This window comes from Pempheris klunzingeri, chromosome 21 (genome assembly GCF_042242105.1).
Source record: "Pempheris klunzingeri isolate RE-2024b chromosome 21, fPemKlu1.hap1, whole genome shotgun sequence".
Taxonomy (NCBI): Eukaryota; Metazoa; Chordata; class Actinopteri; order Acropomatiformes; family Pempheridae; genus Pempheris; species Pempheris klunzingeri.
The window spans coordinates 20,578,915-20,596,414 of NC_092032.1; the positions used below are offsets into that span (position 1 = coordinate 20,578,915).

The 17,500-nt window shown below is 46.5% G+C and overlaps 1 protein-coding gene across 1 annotated transcript in view; it reads left to right on the top strand.

Annotated features, from left to right (window-relative positions):
- LOC139221452 (sodium channel protein type 5 subunit alpha-like) overlaps positions 1 to 17,500 on the top strand; it is a 131,540-nt gene that overhangs the window by 23,488 nt on the left and 90,552 nt on the right. Inside the window, exon 8 of the mRNA XM_070853373.1 lies at positions 2,551 to 2,614. Coding sequence (XP_070709474.1) covers positions 2,551 to 2,614 — 64 coding nt within the window. The remainder of the gene's footprint in view (positions 1 to 2,550; positions 2,615 to 17,500) is intronic.

Below are 17,500 nucleotides of genomic sequence, written 5' to 3' on the forward strand. Positions count from 1 at the left end.
ATAAGTGAATCTCTGATTAACATGTTTCCCTCAGTGGAGAGCAGCAGGCTCAGCGTGTTTCCCTTCGACCGCTAACTCTCTGTCACACCTGCAGACTTTCATCATGTAAATGTGTCTCCCGCGGACGAGAAAGCACGAGGGGGAGGGCGGAGGTGTGTTCGGGCTTGTCAGGGTAATTTGCCGCTCTTGAGTTTTAAAAGAAATGAAATGAAGCCCACTCCCTCGATACCCTGTAGAGACAATTTCCCAAATTTCTGCTGCTCTGTGAAATCTTCTCAGACGGGGGTCGCTCTGAAAAAAACCTTTATTAAATGTCAGTCCGTGGGCTAATATGCATTTATTTGGGGGGAGTTTTGGACTTTAAGTAGACTGCTCCTGTCTGCTGTGTCTGAGGTGACTAATCTCAGCTTCACGGCTGCTTTGAGCTCGTGAACAAAAGCACTTCAGACTTTCTCAGAAGTTTTTGCTGGTTAGCAGGGCTTGATCACAAACGAAGCGGCGGACAGAAGCGCCAAAGAACCCGTTTTGTTTGTCCAAAGGAGAAAACTTTGCTCGTGTGCAGCCACATTGAAACAAAGAAGAAGAACACGGTCTTTGTGGAAAAGTTGAAATGCTTCGTTGTTTGTTTTCGGCTTCTTTTCTCTCACAGTACGTTTAGTGAAGAGCAACGGCCCCATTTGAATATTTTTCTTCTGGAACGCTCTGTGATCGATCCCAGCGGCTGGAGTTAAATGCATGTGGTCTGAATTGGATGTTGAATAAAAGATAAGGGTCCCGGATGGTTTTTCCCATAAGGCAAATGGATGAAAATGTCAAGGAAGCATTTAAGGTCACTGTTCCTGTTCAAACGTTGCCTGCGCCGCAGCGTCGGATGCAGGGAATCTGTCGGGTTCACAGAGGAAGAGCTTTTCACAATGAAAGATACTAAATCTGGTGCCGTTGTCACATTTCACAGATGTGTTTTTCACAGTTTCTTAGACGAGTAGAATCACGACCGGTGGCTGCACGCTGCAGCATCAGACCCTACAAAGACTCTTTTACTACGAGCTGTTCTTCATCATTGCAACCAGACGTGATGACATTTTAGCTACTGACTTCATTACAGAGAAGCTGTTTTTCACCCTGAGTGAGTTTGCTGGTGACACATTGATAATGTCGACGTATACAGTAAAGTTTTGGGGCCATAGCAGCGTAGCCTGAGTTAAGGTCTGTTTGTTGACCTGCAGCTCAAATGAACAAAGACAGAACTGAACACAAACCGTCGGCTGTATCTGAGAGGTGGACGCAGCCAACGTGACGTCACCCGGTGGTTTGTGGGCCGTCGTTTCGATCACACAGACGTTGTCATCTTGGGCTTTTTTGTAGCACGAAGACCGCCTCTGATTGGTTAGTTACTGAAATGCTTTTAGTTTCCTATAAGTTTAACAGCATTGTAAATAAATAAGACTCATGGTTTGATGGCATTTAATCAAATGTGAACGCAGTTGAATCAGAGATCCTCCATGATCCCCATGTCCCAATACAGAATCATTTAGTTGATAAATTATAACTGATAACATGAGATTAATGAAAATGTTATAATTAACTTTGAGGAGGTGAAAACAATGTGAAATAGATAAAAGATAATTCCCAAAAACATGATTCACCATATTTTCTATCTACTAAATGAGCATCCTGCTGTGTAGAAGAAGACTGTAAACTATTACAATCTCATCAGGAAAATGTTCACTGAGCCGATAAATCAGGAGAGAACATACAACACAGTATCCACAAACATATATAACGGCTGATCAGACCATTTTTGAAACAAAGGGGTAAAAAAACACACCCACTAACCCGCAAATAAAACAAAACAGGCCGATTTGTTCATCAGTGTGAATATTAAAGCCAATCTGCCCCCCCCCCCCCACTTGGTACGGTCCAACCGGCCACTTCCTGTATTTAACACCTCTGCTCCAGGTGGGTCATCCTTTTGTCTGACGTCCCTCCAGCAGCCAACAGGATGTAAGAAACACGCTTATGGAGCTTTAAATCAGCTCTAGTTTAGGATTTAATCTCAGTGGATCGTCCCAAACCCTGATCTTGATCTCGTTGTTTAATCTTTGATCTTCTGTCATGATTTTGTCTGCTGTGAGTATCTGGAGCCTCTGTGCTCGACTGAAACTGGTATTTATTCCCGTCCTACAAATAAGAAATGAAACTATTGTCAAACCGCAGCAGGAGTTAAGAAGCACTTGTTTCTTCTTGTGCATTAAAAGCTCCTGAAGTTGTGCCTGATGTCTCTGTGTGTTGAGGCCGATGATACTGAAGTGTGTTAATGCACTTCAAATGGCTTGTGGTCAGATTAAAGTGTGGAATAAATGCTCAGCGGTGTGGTTCCTGTAACGGTTTAGGTTTTATGGCCCCCCTGCTGCGGTGGCGTCCGACAGGCCCAAACACACGAGTGTATTGATCCTGAGGTAACGTACAGAGGAAGAGTCACCTGAACTCACCTGAAACCTCCCGGATGTTCTAAAGTGGAAATTTATCTCTTTTTTTTTTCACGTCTAGATAACTTCTACAAGGTGGAGGGCGCCAAGGACGCCTTAATCTGTGGGAACAGCAGCGACGCAGGGTGAGTGGACATTTTCTCTCTTCATGTGCAGGAACTGGAGCCACGTTCGGGCTCAAAAGTTCCTTTAGTGTGACTTGTGAGATGTCAGGAGACGACTTGACCGAGGACAGGATCATGTGATTGTCACCCTGCGACGGGCAGACGTCTGGTTGTTTTCTCTGATTGATTTGGAGGTGTTTCCAGGGAGGGGGGGGGGGTTGCACAGCAGGTTTGCAAAGATAAAAATGTCTTCTGATTGAATAAATCTGCCAATAATTATTTTTTTTACCCACATTTAGACACACAGAATGATACAGTGTGTTCATGTTTGGCTGATTTGCAGCATAAAGCACCGCAATCTTCAACTGAACTGTCAGTGGTTGAGCTGCATTGTGGGTAATGTAGGCACCAGGTTTTGATGAGGAAGAATAAGACGATATTTCAGTTTCTGCTGCATTGATTTTGATCCATTTCCTAAACTGTCCATCATGAGTCTGACCCTGTTTTATAGGAGTGTGATGCTGAATCTGTGGAGGACTCTTTTAATGATTTAGAAAGAATAACTGGAGAAACTGGAAAACTTTTAGGCTTTAGTGGTCAAAAAGTAGAGCTAACTAAACTCAGCTGTGACCTTTTACGTGAGGATTTAAACCTCTAATAGAAACCACCCTGTCGTGACTTTTCAGTCCCACCAGACACTGAACTTCTCAGCGATCGGACCCTCAGCTGCCCCGAGCTCACCGTGAGCCTTTGTTTAGCATCTACAAGTGTGAACGGCGAAACAATCTCAAGGATAAATATCCCCGAGCGTCACGCAGCCGCAGGTTCAGATCAGCTCAGAGCCAAGAGACACGAGTGTGAAAAGCTTTTGTTTTGTCAGCGAGGAGGCGAAAACATCACTGTCACTTTGTGTGAGTGTCACTCATCCAACATGGTCACTTCTAACCTTCAATAACCACGACGACATTCAGGCCTGCGCTCGTCTGTCTGAGCCGCAGAGCTTCTCTTCACACTGCTGACAGTTTGTGCTGTTTGGAAAAAAGTAAACAGAGTAAAGATGGAGACAGATTTGGCTTCGTTATGTTCCCGTCTCATCGGAGAGACACAATCCAAATAAACAGCAGGTTGAGTCTTTATTTCTGCAAATGTTTTGCAGGCAGATGATTTCTTATTTGCTGGGTTTCGCCTGAACGGTTGGAGTGGTAACAATAAAGGATGAAGCCAAGCCCCCCCCCCCCCGGGGAGTGTGGCAGGCTTTGAAGAGGCCAAACCGTGTAATTACAACAATGTTGTCGGTCACGTGACGCCATTTGGCCCAAAAAGACTTTTATTGTGAAAGAGACGTATGTAAATCTGGAGATATGTTGTTTTTTTTTAGAGACGCCTCCCAAGAAATGACTTGATAACATTAGAAAAGTCGCAGGATTAAATAATTTTATTCACATTCCAAGTTAGCGGAGGGATAACAGGAAGTTAGCGGAGGGCTAACAGGAAGTTAGCGGGCTCTAGCCCCCCCATGCTCCCTGTGGGCCCGACAACGAGGACGGTCCTTTTATACTCAGCAAGCCGAACCTCTTTGGCTTCATGCGCCACTGAGCTACATTCACATTCATACATACATTCATAGGCCTCAAACGCTGGGTCTGTTTCTACGTCCACGGAAGAAGCTAATTAACAGGCTAATTAACAGGCTAATTAACAAGCTAATTAACAGGCTAATTAACAGGCTTTTAGCTGTTAATCATCAGGAATGACTGAGGAACAAAAACTAATATTAGTAAAACTGAACTAAGTGTCGTTCATGTGGACGAGTTCACAAAGCTGATGGTGTTTCTCCTGGTTGTCATTATTCGTTTTTGATTATTGGTGACATGAAAGTTGTTTAGGGGCCAGTTAAAGGTGCATTTCAGCGAGTTTAACACATTGAGATCAGTTTAGTGGACCTTGTGTCTCTGGAGGAGCTTTCTCAAGTCTGAGATGTGCTTTTTTATTTACTCAAACAGTCCCTCTCAAGTCCTTCATGTCCATAGATGCACATACTGCATTTCTGAAGTTTGGAGGCCCCAAAGTCCTGAATATATATATATATATATATAGTTTAGCACCCCTTTAATGCAGTCTTGTTTCCTTCCCCATCCTGGACTGGACTTTTTGACGTACTTATTTAAAAAAAAACATATTTTTGCTCATTTTCAGCTTCACGCTAGAATAATTTTCAAGAAACGCGTTATATTTCTAACACCGTGCATCAAGCACATCTCATCACCAGAGCTAGCGTTAGCGATGGAAACCTGACTAGACTCGTGGGGCTAAAGGGGGTCACGTGATCAATAGATGGAGCAGGACAAAACGAGTGTAAGATCTTTATCATAGTCTCGTATAGACGCCGGAAGGACGTTAAAAAGAAGACGATTTCGCAGTGCTCTGAAAGTCCGGCTCGTGTCTGTCCTCTGCCTCGTCTGAATCTTTGCAGTGTGTAGTTCGGCTGTGTGTCATCACGTCTGAACGTTGCTGCCGGTACCGTGTACTGCACTGCTGTGTGACACGTCAGGAAGGACGAGGATCCGTGCTGACTGTCCGCGCTGAGAGCACCACGCTGACAGACTCTGAATGACACAGCTATGACAACACCCTGCATCTGTGTGTGTGTGTGTGTGTGGCCTCTGGGTAAACAGTTAGCCCGAGTTAGCCCGAAGCTAGCTGACCATGCCATGTGAAACCTGTCTAAAGACGCGAACACACAGCCAGCAGGCTAGCAGGGAGCTAAGTCAGGAAGCTAACTGACGGAAACACGCTACAGGGAGAGTCACAAGGAGGAGGAGAGGAGAGGAGAGGAGAGGAGGTTCAGGGGAGGTGAAGCAGAAAGGAGGATGGGCGAAAGATGGAGAAGGAAGAGAGGATGCAGGCGGAGGGATGAAGATAAATGAGGAAGTGGATGGACAGAGGGGTATTAGAGGAGACAGGAGGAAGAGAAGGAGGGGACAAGGGCATGAGAGAGTTGGGCAGATAATAAAATATCAATCAATCTTTATTTATAAAGCACCAGTTCACAACAGCGTTATCTCCAGACCGTTTCCACAAAGAGCAGCTCGGACCAGACTCTTCAGTTCAGGAGCTCAACGTGAAGGATTGAAGAATCCTCCCCTTTAACGGGAGGAAACCTCCAACCAGGCCGTCTGTCGGGGTTCATGTTGGGTGGAGGAAAACAGGAAAAGAGAGAGATGAAGGTGAAGGGAAATAAAAGAGGAAACGGGAAAGCAGAAGATCTTCCAGTCTGTATGGAGGGAGGGAAGGAAAGGAAAAGAGAAACGGGTTCATTCAAAGCAAAAAGGGAGAAAATGATGAGTGGTAAAGAAAAAATATAGGGAGAGGGAGAGAGAGAATGGATGGGGGTGAAAAGAAGGTAATGATGGAGTGCAAGGTGGGGTAAAGGAGGAGGAGATGAGGGGTAAAAGAGGGCTATGAAGAACGAAAGAGGGGAGGAGGAGGAGGACAAACACCAAAGAGAAAAGAGAAAACCGGAAAAGACGAGGGGAAAGATGAAGGAGAAAAGAAAAGGGAGAGTCCGACAGAAGAGAGAGAGAGAGAGAGAGAGAGGGGAGGAAGAGGAGGAAGAGGAGCTGGAGACTCGGAGGCGGCAGAGCAGAAGAGGTCAAAGTGTCTGCAGGCGGAGCCAAACTCCCTCATCACTCCAACATCAGGGATTATTTGGGCTCCAGCAGCGGACAAGATGCTCACGAGTGCTGCTCCTGTTCCTCACATGTGAGAGGCAGACTGTCCTCACCGGAGGGAAGTCTGTCAACGCTCACGGCCCAACGCCAGTCACTTCATCTGAGCTTTTTAAACGATCTGCTGTCAGAAAAAGACCACAGCAAACTGATTTTATTTAGTTTTGAGGAGATTTTTGAGATTCAAAACCACAAATGTCAACCTCACGGTCAGAGGGATTCATCCTCTGGGGATCCTGACTGGCTGCACAATCCATCTGAACATTTTAGTCCGGACCGACTTAACGACACCTTTCTGTAAAGCTCTGTCTCTACCCGTCGACCCTCCACAATAAAGCGCTCGCTGCCGTCCTGCGCTGAGGCCGAGATCGTCTCGTTCTGCAGCCAGTCGGCGTGAGTCAACAGTGTTGAGAGCGAGTTAGCAGCCATGAGAGGGAGGGAGGGAGGGAGGGAGGGAGGGAGGGAGAGAAGCTGCTGGAGGATGAAAGAGAGCGAGAGGAAGATGAGAGAGCGAGCAGCGATGACAGTGACGCTGATCACAGGGTTGTTTGCTGCCTGTGCTGAAGCTGCTCCGCTCACGCATGATGCTGATTCGCCGAGCCGGAGGGCAAAGGTCACTGAGCTAACCCACTCTGACACACACACTGACACACTGCGACTCACACAACCAGCTGCACAGACACAATCACAGGCTCCTCATCAGCGCTTGTTTTGAGGATCGCCGTCGTCTCTTCTGTCTGTTCAGAAGGAGGGAAGGTGTGTGTGGGCTCTCATGTCGGGCGCTCTGTCTGGGAGAGCCACTTACTTTGCCCTCACCAAGGATGAGTAACGCTTCTGGCCCGTCGGCGTCGTCTGCAGTCAGTCGACGCCGTGGTCGCGGTCGCCTGGTTGAAGAAGTAGAGCCGTTGTTCCTGCGACTTGACTTTGCCGACTTTGAAATCTGAGGCCACGTAACTGACGACGTTAGCGGTCTGATTCAGAGCGAAAGGCAAATATAAGCATGTTAACACGAAGTAACGCACGTCACAAAGGGACACTCTGCAGATTATTCTATCGAGTAATTGTTTTGATTTCTAAAATGCTGTCATCACATTGGTTTTGTTTCTGCTGCTCTGGGAAAGGACGAGACAAATATTCACTTTTGAGAGGCTGAAAAAATATTTAACCCATGAACAGATCACCAAAATTGTCAAGTCAAATGAGAAAAAGCACCTGACGAGTAGATTACAAGTAGAGCAAAGGTAGTTAGTCCTGAAACAGAGATCCATCCAGTAAACACTGACTGAGGTGGAATCAGCCCGATGAACTCGTCCTAACGAGTGTTTCACTTCATCCGATATAGTGAGAGCCCACAGAGCAGTCGCTGCTCGGGGGGTCTTTCCTCGCTCAGACTGTATCCCTGAGCCTGGTATTCAGCATCTGTGAGGGGGGGGGTCACACGGCAAGCAAACAGCTGAAATTAAAAAAAAAAAAAAAAAAGACAAGTGGAAGTGGGGACAGTGGTGCTGAGGATGGAGAGCGTGTGTGCAGATGCTGCAGCATGTGTTCTCATCTGTACCGCCAAGTCAGCGTCTGCTGCTAAATGAGCTGTTTAGGTTTGTATATTTGCTCCAGACAAGCTGGCTGTGGTTAGCGTAGCACTGCTGCCCCTGTAGCATCTTAAACCAAAGATATAACCCCCCTTTGCAAGATAAACTGTGGGACCGAAACCACCCAGTTGTACAGTTGTTGGTCAGCTGCCTTTTGATCTCCTCCTTTTCTGCATGTTATAGAATAGAATAGAACTTTATTGTCATCGTAACAAGTACAACGAAATTAAGAATACCATCCAGCCAGTGCATCATTCAGAAAAACAGCTTAAATATAAAAAAAAAACCACTAGAATAAATTAATTTCACATCTCAGAAGTGAGATGAAGTGTCTTTTATGGTTTTCTGTGCCACACTGTGCCAGCGGGCACGGTGTGGTTCTTCCAGCGTGAGGAGAGGGCAGCCGATGATCTTCTCTGTCCACGGGTGAGACACTGAACCCCACGTGGCTCCTGAAGCACAGCTGAGGAGTGTGAATGAGTGAACATGAATGCACTGCGTCCAGCTCGTGAGCTCAACTTTCAGACCGAGAAAGAGCCACAGTTTGGATTCAGCGTGTCGTGTTGCTGTTGCATCCCCTCAAAACCAAAGAGTCCTCTGTGGCTTCCTATTTCCATCTGTGTTATTTCCTCTGGCTCACAGTCAGAATGATGTTCTGCAGATCATTTGTTTCACTTCAGATCTGAAATGAAACGTACAGAGCGAATGGTAGAAAACCCCCCAATGCTCCAACTCAAACGAAGTAATCCTGCTGAGAGGAAACTCACCGATTGGACGGATTTCAGACGTTCTTCGGTGAGTGGAGCCAATCACAAGCAGGCTCAGCTGTAATTCCTCTATTTAGTCTGAAACTGCCTGAATAAACAGTGCTGCACTGATCACACCAGTCACTAAATATCTTGTTTATATGAATAAAAGAAAATGTGGGTAGCAGAAAGCTGTGCGTGCAGCGTGTGACCCGTGATCACCTCGGCGCCGTCACCGTTCTGCTGACATGCCTGCAACATGCCAACCGCACGGCCGGCACGCAGCGACGATCTGGAATGACAGCCGCCCCGACGGGCTGCCTCCTTACGGACGCTAATTAGCGGCGGTCGTTCGTGGCTCTCGTTACGGGAGCTCGCTGGCATGCAGCATGTGACCTGTGAGGTCGCCGGGAGGAAGTCGCTTCGCGCTGACAGGAAGTGATGGAAGTGATTCTCCTGTTTGTCCCGCTGAAAGGACGCCCCCCCCCCCCCCCCCCCCCCCCCCCCCCGGTCTGTGCTGCTTTCATGTGGTCTGAAGCTCCCGAGCCTCGGTCCCAGTTTGTGCCTGTCATTTAATCATCATTCTTACATTTGAGAGTTTGGCAATGACGACGGTTCCAGAGTGTTCCACATCCAAGCCAGTATTTTCCTGAAAAATAAACGGCAAACAAAAAGCTCCCAACATGTTTTTGAAGACATTTCCAAAATCCTCAAAGACTTTTCTATCCTTTAGAAAGACTCCCTCTGGTACACGGTGAATTCTAACTCATTTCACAAGGTGCGTCTCTCTTCCTTGAGCCAAAAAGGAAGAAGAAGCACCTTTAAAAACAGGTTCAGCTCCGTCGCCCCTCACAGGGGGGAATATTTTCACGATGGGCACGATAGAGCGGCTTTCAGGGATTTGGGAAGTGCATTCAAACCCCTGGTTGGTTTCTTCTTTCAGCTTAACTTTTTTTTGACAAAACCAGCAGCTTGTTTCTGAGTAGAAGGTAATCATCAGTGCCAGGAAACGGAGCCACAAACTGGAGCCACAGGGGGCCAACAGTCAAAATATTAGATTCATACTGAGCGTTCTCGTCCTTCCATCCAACCATCCAGTTTCTGCCGCCTGCTTTGGTCTGAGTTTTGGCAGCAGCAGGCAAAGCAAAGTAGCCCAGACGTCCTTGTCTCGGCTCGTGTCCTTCAGCTCCTCCTGGGGGTCCTAAGTCGTTACCAGGCCAGATGGGATTTATAATACCAGTGTGTTCTGGGTCGCATCCCAGGTGGATGGGCCCGGAAAGCCTCCACAGGGAGGAGCCAGGAGTCCAGTAGGCGTCCTGATCGGTTCAGGTGGAACTGGCTCCTTCTGAACGTGAAGGAGCTGCAATCTGCTCCTCGCTCCTCGGCCTGCTCCTCACGCTGAACCCGCTCGCTCGCTGAGGAAACTCATTTTTGGACGCTCGCATGTGTGACCTCATTGTTTTGGTCACTTCCCAATGCTCACGACCAAAACTTCCCTGCTCCACTTACTGTAAAGACACTTGTGTCTAGTATAGTAACTACACTGTATATAGTACTTGTGTCTGCGTGTGTGTAGAGGACCTTAAACGCAGCACAGCTGATCAGCAGCACGGCAGAAAAACAAACTACAGGATGTATGCCTCACAGAGTCCGGCCCTCAGGAGGAAAACAGCAACACCAAACTGTGATCGATCGAACACGGCGTCATGGCTAACAATGTGGTAAATATAAAATCAGTGAAAAATATTTATGCACCTTCACGATTCTGGTAAATGTTCCAAAATCAGTTTTTTTGTTTTGAACATTGATTTTCCCTCTAAGCAAACTCTTGTTTCTGTTTGTTTGTAGCTTGAAGTTTACAGATGAACATTTATTTCTTCTCTTGGATTAGATTATTGCCACTTGGTCAATTAGAAAATGTCCGTTTTGGTGCGTTCATGGACCCTGAAATATCAGAAATGTTAGTGGCTGCAGAGTGATAGTAAATGAGCTCTGTTGGGATGTGAAACACGATCACGTGGTCGTCGTATTTAAACGTTGCGGATGTCAGATTTTCTTTGAATGCAACGAGAAGATGTTACGCTGATGCCAACGAACCAGTTGATTAAAGCTCATATTCAGTTTTCATCGCTTGCACGGTCATTTTTAAAACCTGCAAACCTCGCAGACCTGCTGTTTTCAGTGAGAAGTCCCGTCGGCGCCGAGAGGCTGCTTTCCCATTAGCTCCAGAAAACGGCTCGAACCCTCATTCGCCCCGTGATGTGACAGGAAAATACAGGGCCGAATCCAAAAGGTGGCTTTAATCATCATTGACCCAGCTTCCTCTCCGAACGTCTCTGCTGTCATCGGAGCAGTTAGAGAGAAATATGGCTCGGCCCGACTCTGAGGAAATAGCTGCCGAGGGGGTTGATTTTCCTGGAATACACTGCGTCACATAGCTGATATTCATCATTCCATTAGCCTAGCATTCACCGCTGGTGGTAGCCATATCGATGCACTTCCAACTGTGTGTGTGTGTGAGTGTGTGTGTGTGTGAGTGTGTGTGTGTGTTCCATTAAATTAGTTCAGCGTTCATTTCTGCTTGTTCCAGTGTGTTTCCAACTCTGTGTCTGCGTGTTGGTGGTTTCCTGTGCTGCTGCTGGCCGCCATGTTGGTGCACCTCCAGCTGTGTGCGGTTCAGCGTCCGCCCGCCTGCCCTCCCCGATTTAAATGGTCAAAACATTATGTTAAAAGCTGCAGCGATCAATAACTCGACTACAGTATTGAAAACATTTTTCAAAGCGGGGGTTGATTTTGTCTGAGTGCATGCGTGTGTGTGTGTGTGTGTTAGTGTGTGTGTGTGTGTGTGTGTTAGTGTGTGTGTGTGTGTGTGTGTGTGTGTTAGTGTTTAGTTTGAGTTATGAGCTCTTTGGGAGGCTGTGAATGTGACATCTGTTCAATGTTCAGCCAGAGAGACGCAAAAGAGGCTCCTACCACCAAAACCCCCGTCCACAGGGAGGGGTGTGTGTGTGTGTGTGTGTGTGTGTGTGTGTGTGTGTGTGTGTGTGTGTGTGTGTGTGTGTGTGTGTGTGTGTGTGTGTGTGTGTGTGTGTGTGTGTGTGTGTGTGTGTGTGTGTGTGTGTGTGTGTGTGTGTGTGTGTGTGTGTGTCAGACAGGTCTGAAGCACTTGTAATCCTCTTTTTTTAATTTCCTCAGTGCTAAAACACCAAAGGAAAAACAACTTCAGTAATAAAAGTTCTCCGTAGTTGAGCAGTTTCCTCTGTGTTGGATATAAAGTAGATTTATTTTGTAGTGCTTCTTCTTCCTGTAGTACAAATATGAACAGTAGGGCACATTAAATACCGTCATTTCCAGATTATTGAGCCGCACCCACTAAATTTACAGAGAAAAATTGTACATATATAGGCCACAAGTGTCCACGTTGTAACATGAGATATTTACACAGAAAGATTTTTTACATTTTTAATTAAATAAATGCTTTTTTTCCGAACAGTGCCTGTAACACGGCAGTAACACAGCAATAACACGGCAGTGACACGGCAATAACAGCAGTAACACAGCAATGACAGCAGTGGCACGGCAGTGACACGGCAGTAACAGCAGTGACACGGCAATAACACGGCAGTGACACAGCAGTGACACGGCAATAACACGGCAGTGACACGGCAATAACACGGCAGTGACACGGCAGTAACACGGCAATAACACGGCAGTGACACGGCAGTGACACGGCAATAACACGGCAGTGACACGGCAGTGACACGGCAGTGACACGGCAATACCACGGCAGTGACACAGCAGTAACACGGCAATAACACGGCAGTAACAGCAGTGACACGGCAATAACACGGCAGTGACACAGCAGTAACACGGCAATAACACGGCAGTAACACGGCAGTAACACGGCAGTGACACGGCAATGACACGGCAGTGACACGGCAGTAACAGCAGTGACGAAGGCAATAACACGGCAGTGGCACGGCAATAACACGGCAATGACACGGCAGTGACACGGCAATAACACGGCAGTAACACGGCAGTAACAGCAGTGACACGGCAGTGACACGGCAGTGACACGGCAGTAACGCGGCAGTAACGCGGCAGCAACGCGGCAGTAACGCGGCAATAACACGGCAGTAACACGGCATTGACACGGCTGGTTAAAAAAATAAAAAATACCGTAGCCTGCCGGAAAAGTCACTGACCGCTATCTTCATCTTCATCAGTGTCTGGATTGAACAGCCCCAGAAAGACACACTCTCTCAGTCTCTCTTTCGTTGTCGCTCTCAGTGTCATGTCTCTTGCGCTTCCTGCTAGAGCGCCCCCTGGAGGCCGTTAGCCCGTAAAGATCTATAAATCCGGAAATTACTTTAAACTCTGTTTCACTATTCGCTGGCTCTTCCACCCCAGGTACAGAGATGGTTATTCTGCTCATTATGAAGCTCTACCAGACAAAGTTTACATGTTTAATGGTCCAAAAACCCATTGTTTTCCTTCTAGCTGCTATTCTTCCAGCCGCTGTGTGAGCGCTTCATGTTAGCTGTAGCTGCTGTTGGTGGACTTTCAGTGGGCCTGCTGATTGGCTGGAGGAGGTCACATGATCAACAGATCCCCTTATGGCATCATAAAGGGAGCACACATTTACTAAAAGAGAGTGCAGGAGAAGAACTTTTAAGACACATTTATGTTGTAAAGACATTTAAAAAGTGCATTTTGTAACAATATGAGACCTTAAAAAAGACTTTATAAAACTTTACTCTTGTGCAAACCTCTAGTTTCTGGTATAAAAGTCAGACGCTTTGTACTCCAGATGATTTAAGCATCCACTGACATTCACACGACAACAAGAGTTCGCTTGTCTCAAACCCCCGTCACACTGCTGCTGCTGCTCTCTCAGCCACTAATACTACTTCCAGCACTGCAGACGGTTATACTAGGAAAAGGCTGGACTTTGTGAGTTTGCATAGTTATTTAGCGACAGAGAGGCAGAGGAGGATGAGGAAGCTGCATCAAATGAAAAGGCAGCCGCTCTCCGACAACACTGTTACAAGACCAGCCCACACTGGAGGGACGAAATGAACTGTATTGATCCCTGAGGGCGGAAATAGGCCACGGCGCAGTGGAAACACAGCGGTGTAGGCTGAGGAACGAGGCCAGGTGGCATTAAGGAACATAAATTAAAAAACAATACCGAGGAAAATATAGTCTGCTGGGATAGGAGGTGGCACACAGCTGCTCGGATATCTGAAGAGTTTCTTCTAAGCGACGGCGGGTCTCCAGAGAAATGACCAAAACACGAAAGAACAAGCGGCACCTGAACTGCACACAAATAAACGGCTGCGTTTGAACTAAGCGGCCCGAAGAAAAACAACATCAGAGTCGACACTCTGACCGTCTCCTCCTGCCTACGTCCAACTCCCCCAGACAGGATAACCACGACCATGTTGATCATGAGCCCCCCCACCGGTATGTCATCTATGCTGACAGACCGACCCCTCCCACCACGCACACACACACACACACACACACACACACACACACTGAATCATGGGTAGCCAGAGGACAAATTAGAAAAGGGAGAACGAGGGAGCAGCTCTTTTTACTCAGGAAGAGGAAATCTGATTTACTGTCTGATTTTGATCCATTAGTTGATTTAATTCAGACAAAGAAACCTAAAACCATAAGTGGGATCAAATCTGGACTTTATCTGTGATTCAAAACGCAAAAATTAGCCGATTTTTGGTTTTGACTCCTGACTTTTCCACATTTCCGGATGGAATTTTGTTTCCTAATTTTGAGAAGAAGAGGAGGAAAAGGTCAAGAGATATTTGGAGGCCATGTAAAGCTGGAAAGAAAGATCCCCCATGAGGGGCTTAACATGAGAGCTACAGGGTTTTAGTTCCTCAGAGGGTTCAGATATGGGTTCGTATGGATAGCTGTGATTTTTGATGCAAATCACAATTCTTTCTGGGTTGATGATGATTTTAAGGCCCTGAACACACCGTCCACCTGCCCATCTTTCTTCACTGAGTTTGCCTTTGATAAAAGGGCATAAATAATCAAATGTTTCATTAATTTTCATTTTAAATATCATGGTAACATTTGATAATAACAATAAATAAGGGATTCTGTCCACAGAGCTTTTACTTTGAAATGGAAACAGGAAGTGTTTATCTCTCCATGTTTGTGTGGGAGCCTGAAACTATTAAAGAGTTAAAAGGTTTCCTCGTGCTGCTCAGGTAGACGTGGTGTCCTCACAGGTCGTACAACAATGAGTGGCTCTTATAGTTGTTATAGATTTAATCCCAAATTTGGACCCGGTCTGAAAGAGATCCATGAAATATGGGCCTGAACAAGTGTTTTACCAGATCGACAGGGTGAAATAGTCCCGAGGACATTAATGCTCCTCACCTGGGGAACAAAACAAGCCCAAATAATCCCAAATTAAAGCCGCTGCTTATACAAGCGTCTAAATTAGATGAGATATCCTTCCTACCTCACGGAGATGATGGAACCTGTACATAGCATCTTTACACTGCTGTCTTCTTCACACTCCACTTTCTTACATCTTCACTTGTGTATTTATATCTTCAAAAATCACTGTTGTTATAATGCTCCATGGTTATGTTCAGGGAACGATCACAGTGTGGTTAAAAGAAGCACTTTGTTAAGACCTGCAGGTAGAAAACAGGACAAGAGCAGCGAGTGTCAGAAAGCCTCGATGAAATTTTATTTAGTAAAAAGTAAAGTAAGCAGCAACATTTCCTCCTGGAGCCTCGCCAATGTCCATTCTGGGCTTCCTTACCACCCAGAGGCTTCCTCGCTGTTTGTGCTAAAGTGTGAGTAAACAGTCCGGCAGCAGGAGAGCTGAAATCGAGGTAAATTATGGAGTCGACATGAAAGATTAAATACCAGGGGAGAGACCGGGGCGGGAGCGGTCTCAGAGAAATGAATATTTATTTACAAGTGGCTTTATTGACACAGAATGAGTTGACACTGTTAACACGTGGGAGCAGATGGTCCCTGTGTGTGTGTGTGTGTGTGTGTGTGTGTGTGTGTGTGTGTGTGTGTGTGTGTGTGTGTGTGTGTGTGTGTGTGTGTGTGTGTGTGTGTGTGTGTGTGTGTGTGTGTGTGTGTGTGTGTGTGTGTGTGTGTGTGTGTGTGTGTGTGTGTGTGTGTGAGAGAGTGATCTGATCGATATTGTCTCACGCCTGCCTGAACCTTTTGACTGCCGAACAGAGACTCAGACGGAGAGAGAAGCTGAAAATGTGCTCCGTCACTCGATAGGCTGGACAGATGTCACCTCGCCATACATTTGTACCTCAGTGACAGGAAGTAGAAAGACAGAAATAAAACATCTGAGTCAACCTTTTCCACCCTGTTGCCTCTGGAAGAAGTGCTGCAGTTCTGGCTGAGCTCAGGAATCCACATCTTTTCTAGCTGAAGGAAGCAAAATGACGACCGGGCTCAAGTTTTAAAACTGCTTCAAAAAGTTTTATGTCAGACTTCACTGTCATGGCGTGAGCCCAGACACAGGAAATCATAGAGAATTTGGTCACTTTTCAAAATAAAACAGACTCCAGATTGTGTATTAATCACGTCCAACAGATCAGATCATGAGAGGTTCGGCTTACGAGTGGAGAAACACTTTCACTTTCACTTTAGCTGCCGTCTTGTGGGCTGCAGCACCACAGAGGAGGGAACTCCGACAAGAAACACAAAATAAAAGCTTCTGAAATGCTTCTGCTGGGATATGAAGCAGCCAAATAACCCGGACGTGCCCACATTAAAGTCTCCACATTAAATCTGTTTCTCAATTTAAAACTGTTGGAAGAGCAGCGCCACCATTTAGTCAATATTTGAACTTGAATCGGAGCCTTTCTCGCTGTTGGGGAGGCAGATTGTTGTCTTGTGTTTGACAGAAATGTCTCTGATGGGTACATGTCATGATATTGTCCAGCCAATGCAGAGTTATCACCCCCAAGAGGTGTTCGGTAGGTGGTACTCTTAAAACGAGCCCCTGCAACTTCTGATCAACAAAACTGAGCCATTACTATGTTGAACTATGCCAGTTACTGTACATCATTGCGTTTACAAGTGTGAACACTGCGGCGTGAGGAGCTCTGTGTCCACAGTGAAGTCTCTCTGGAGTGAGAATATTGATCGACACATCCAGAGCTGATCCCAAACCCACGTCTTCAGTCCACGGTGGGCTCCTCGTCCCGCCGAGACGCCGTCCCCGACGCCCCCTCAGGCTCTATTTCTGTAGCGTCACATTATCCTCTCGCTATAAATCATTTGGACACAGCTGGTGAAATGAACATGACTTAGCACTCTGCGCTATTCTCCACGAACGCCAACAAGTGTCTGAATCAAAGCCAACAAGACTTCTTTCCATACCAACACACATAGCCAAGTAATGAGCCACCCGAGAACTCGTCTCACAGGGACTGAAGAGCAGCCGAGAGCAGTTGTCGGGCCGCTCTTCTCTTTCAAAGTGCAGAGAGGCTCAACGCTGAAACCTGAGGAAGCAACAAACAGCATCCAGATCACAGGATGTTAAACCTCCCCATTAAGAACGACGACAACCAAAAGTTTAAAGAAGTCAACACTCAGCCTGACACCGACATGTTGAACGACGTTCTGTGAAGCATCGTTTAGATCATGAGACATTAATTAGTTAGCTGGCTGCGCTCAGACGCTTTGGTTTGGTTTGATGCCGGCGAGCAGGACATCGTCCCTGTAGGAGGAGGCTGGGGTCGAAACTTAACCAACGTGCTTATTTTAACCCAAACCGCAATGCTTTCCTAAACCTAACCAAGTTATTTGGCTGCCTAAACCTAA